This window comes from Symsagittifera roscoffensis, chromosome 1 (genome assembly GCF_963678635.1).
Source record: "Symsagittifera roscoffensis chromosome 1, txSymRosc1.1, whole genome shotgun sequence".
In the NCBI taxonomy this organism is placed as follows: domain Eukaryota; kingdom Metazoa; phylum Xenacoelomorpha; order Acoela; family Convolutidae; genus Symsagittifera; species Symsagittifera roscoffensis.
Window position 1 is genome coordinate 63968508 of NC_087062.1, and position 3881 is coordinate 63972388.

Below are 3881 nucleotides of genomic sequence, written 5' to 3' on the forward strand. Positions count from 1 at the left end.
CATAGAAATTTAAAAGCAGTCGGAACATGATACGAGCAGTCCTGTTATACTACAGTCTCGGGACATAGAAGTCTTGTTATACTACTGTCACAGGAAACATTTCGACTTCAACGAGCAATTGAATGTGTTTTTCTTCACGTTTTTAATGTTTTCCCGGTAGCTATTAAAATAGAGGATTGAAATTCTGACACATGCTAGATGAAATTATATGGAAAGAGGTACCGGGTTGAAACGTTGATAAATTTTGTATTGATGGCTTGAATTAGCCAGTAAGTCGTAGCTTGTTTCAAAAGATTTCTTGCTATGGAAACATCTTAAAAAACTGAATTGATGGGCTCAAGTTGGTACACTCAATGCAGCGGAAAAACGACAAACAAATGAATTGAAAGAATCTGGCGTTGAACATTGGTCTTAGTTGTTTCGACAATAAAGATATTAAAAAATCTTGCTCACTTACACCAGAAAGTTAGAAAGAACTAGAGACAACCTATCTGCTTATGCGAACATTGTGCGCCGCTCGGAGATGTAATTTTTCTGAACATTCTCTTAAAAAGTTTTTTGGTACTTTCTTTCAATCATTAGCGCAAAACTAACACTTTCAGTTCATTTGTCAGAGTGAGTGAAGGTTATCAGCTTTCCAAAGAACCAACTTGAGTCCATAAATTCAAATTCCTTGAGTAATTTTTAAGAATGTTTCCAGTGCAAGATTTCTTTTCAAACCCGCTATAATTTACTGGCCGTTTTACGCCTACAAAACAAGATTTCCCATTTTTTGTCACAAGAATTCTCTTACAATCGTCGCCACCTAAGCATGAATGCGCATCTTTTTTTCGCCGATCAAACAAAACATTGCTGAAGGTAAATTGGATATTTTGAGCCCGAGTGGCCCGCTGACTCATAAAATTGTAATTATAGCTATGCGCTGTATTGAGATTCTTAAATCAGTTGGAAGGGTAATCTCCTTTTCCGGGTCTACGTTCTGTTTAACTAAAAAAAGCGATGATATAATTTAAACCTCGATGGGCAAAAGCGATACCGACTCAAATCCTCGCTACCCAAAGTTTCCGTCTTTGAATTCATATGTTACGATGTTGGTGTTCAGAAAACAAGGAATATTTTAAGGAATATGGGCAGTTTTTGGAAGGTTTTGAGCAGGAAATTATGTTTTTTTTCGGGGTGCGATCGCCGCGCTCAAACCTATTGGCGCCTTTAAAAAACTTCCAGGGTCGATCGGCCGAAAATGGATGTCGTAAAATAGTACCAAAGGAGGACAATTTGGTTGGCGAGGTCTTGAATACCTGGAGGAAAAGGGCATCCCCGCCTTCCCCTCCAAGACAAATCTGCCCCTGATTTTAGAGATCCCACGAGAATTCAGAGTTTCAACTTTTAAACACTCAGAGTTTCAACTTTTAATCATTTTGCTTGTCATCTGGTATGTAATTTAGCTTAACCAACGCTGCATGATTCTTGTCAGTTTCATTTTTTGAACTCCTCATTATAAATGTTATTGAAAAAACGATGATTATCTTCATTACTCAGCTTAAGAAATCATAACTTCATTGCGAGAAGGCTGGTTTATCAATCACAAAACCAAAACATTTTTCTCGACTATTTTCTTAGGCTTCAAACGCAGAGTTGATTCAAATACTGAGCATAATATGATTTCATACATGTTTTTAAGTTCAAAATAAATCAATTTATTATATATTTTTTTCAGTTATGAAAAATCATGTTTGGCTTAAATGACTAAGTTCTGTATCTGTCTTTTAGTTTGTTTTCCGAATATGTTGCCATATCATATGAATACGTGGCAACATTGCGGCACGCGTGTAAAAGTAAATAGATTTTTTATTACAGCAGCTATTCGACTGAAAAAAATTGGTTTCAAGAATGAATTTCAGTTCTTTAGCCAAAATCTTTCCAGTTTTGATAATACTACTAAATTTTCAATCAGGTAAGCCAATTTCAAGTTTATTCATGTTATTATTAATTATTTCAGAGTCGAGAAAATCTAGTTGGACTGTTTTTGCAATTCAGACTAATTTCCTGCTGGGCTGCATATAAAACAGATCAGAGGCTGCGTGGATTTCTGATTCTATTTTTTTCTTCTTCACTTAAATCAATTTAAGCTTTGTTGATTTTTTCTGCAAAAAAACTCATGCTAAACTTTTTGCCAGACAAAAGATGCGAGGCAATAAAAAAATTGAAGCGGTTCCGTCCTCCCCCGAAGCTGACGGAGCCGGCCTCGCCAGCAGGAGCCATCAAAGGGTCAGATGACAAATACTTCAAGTATGAAATCATGCAGGAACTACCTGGCGGTCGTATATCAATGGGCAGCAATGAACCCAACTCCAAGTTCGGCGAGTTCACCGCAAAGACATTAGGTGAGCAGTTTTTATTTTCTTTTTTGCGATAATACTGCTTTTTTGCGATAATTTGCGATAATATTTTCTTTTTTGCGATAATTTGCGATAATATTTTCTTTTTTGCGATAATAAAATGATAAATGAAAAATCATAGTTTTCATTTCCGTCATTCAATAACTTTGTGACTATTTTGTTTGATAATTAACCGCAAAAAGTCCTTAATTCGTTTCCAATTTTAGAGGCGAAGCCCTTTCTGATTGACAAATATCCAGTTTCGGTGGCTCTCTTCAAGCGCTTCCTGGAACACAAAAGGAAGTTTGTTCCTAGATCCATCAGTCAGGGCTACAGCTATGTCTTCCGTAACTTCGTGCCCAATGCCCATAAGAAGAGCAAAGATGTATGGAACAAGGACACACAGCATATGGTCCGGGTGAGTTACCATGTTTTTTTTTTGGTATTTGCTTTTTTAACATCACCATTAACTTTCAAGAGGAACATCAACTTTAACTTTCAAGAGCATGTAGAAAATTACTTTCTAAAAATTTTTCGAAAAATATCACAAACAACAAGTAGTGAATATTTTCTTTGTTCTCAAGAGCTTTGAAATAATGCTTTTTATTTGTTCAAACTAATTGTTATTTATTGGAGATTCACAGCAAAAAATATTACGTTTGATGATTTTGTTTTCCTTTGAGTAATTATGTAAAAGTTGCGTAATATCTTTTATGATAACATCAACCTACAATAATTTTTTTGCCACACTGTTTTTTTGCATTACTTGTTTTGAAGGTTCCATTGGCTAGCTGGAAAGCACCTGAGGGCCCCGGTGCCTCGCAGCCCCTTGAATCCAGGCTGCTGGAACCAGTCGTACACGTCAGCTATCAGGATGCCAACGCGTACTGCACGTGGAAGAAAAAGCGACTGCCCACCGAATTGGAGTGGGAATTCGCCGCGAGAGGGCGACTTTACCAGCAGAAATATCCTTGGGGCAATGACTACTTGCACAACAGGAGTAACTTATGGGATGGGGTTTTTCCAAACAGGAACCTGAAATTTGATGGTTACGAAGGACTCTCGCCTATCAATGCATACCCAGCCCAGAATATTTTTGAAATGTATGACATGCTAGGAAACACGTGGGAATGGACCTTGTCAGTTTTCAAAAAAGTCGGACAGCCGAAGACGACAGATAAATCAAATGTGAGGTACATTACAAAAGGCGCCAGTTTCCTGGACACGACTTCTGGCTCGTACAATCATCCGGCACGCGTTTCAGCTCGGAAGCCTCAATTTGGCAATGCGACTCTGTACAATCTGGGTTTCAGATGTGCTCTTTCCAAATCGGCAGCTGACAATATGGGAGTGTACAGGATTCCCGAGCACACTGAGTTGTAGTACGTCGGTGCTTAAAAGTACGGATCGTCAACAAAATTGTTACACATTTAATCAATTATTATACTTGAATGTCAAATAATCTTGCTTAATCAGTAAACAAACAATAAATTCAATCGAAAA

The 3881-nt window shown here is 37.4% G+C and overlaps 1 protein-coding gene across 1 annotated transcript; it reads left to right on the forward strand.

Moving 5' to 3' along the window:
• Positions 1-1817: 1817 nt before the first annotated feature.
• Positions 1818-3881, forward strand: LOC134856888 (inactive C-alpha-formylglycine-generating enzyme 2-like). Its single transcript, XM_063873183.1, has 4 exons — positions 1818-1954; positions 2178-2384; positions 2606-2796; positions 3156-3881. Exons 1-4 carry the CDS (start codon positions 1891-1893, stop codon positions 3759-3761), a joined length of 1068 nt encoding a protein of 355 aa, XP_063729253.1. The 5' UTR covers positions 1818-1890; the 3' UTR covers positions 3762-3881.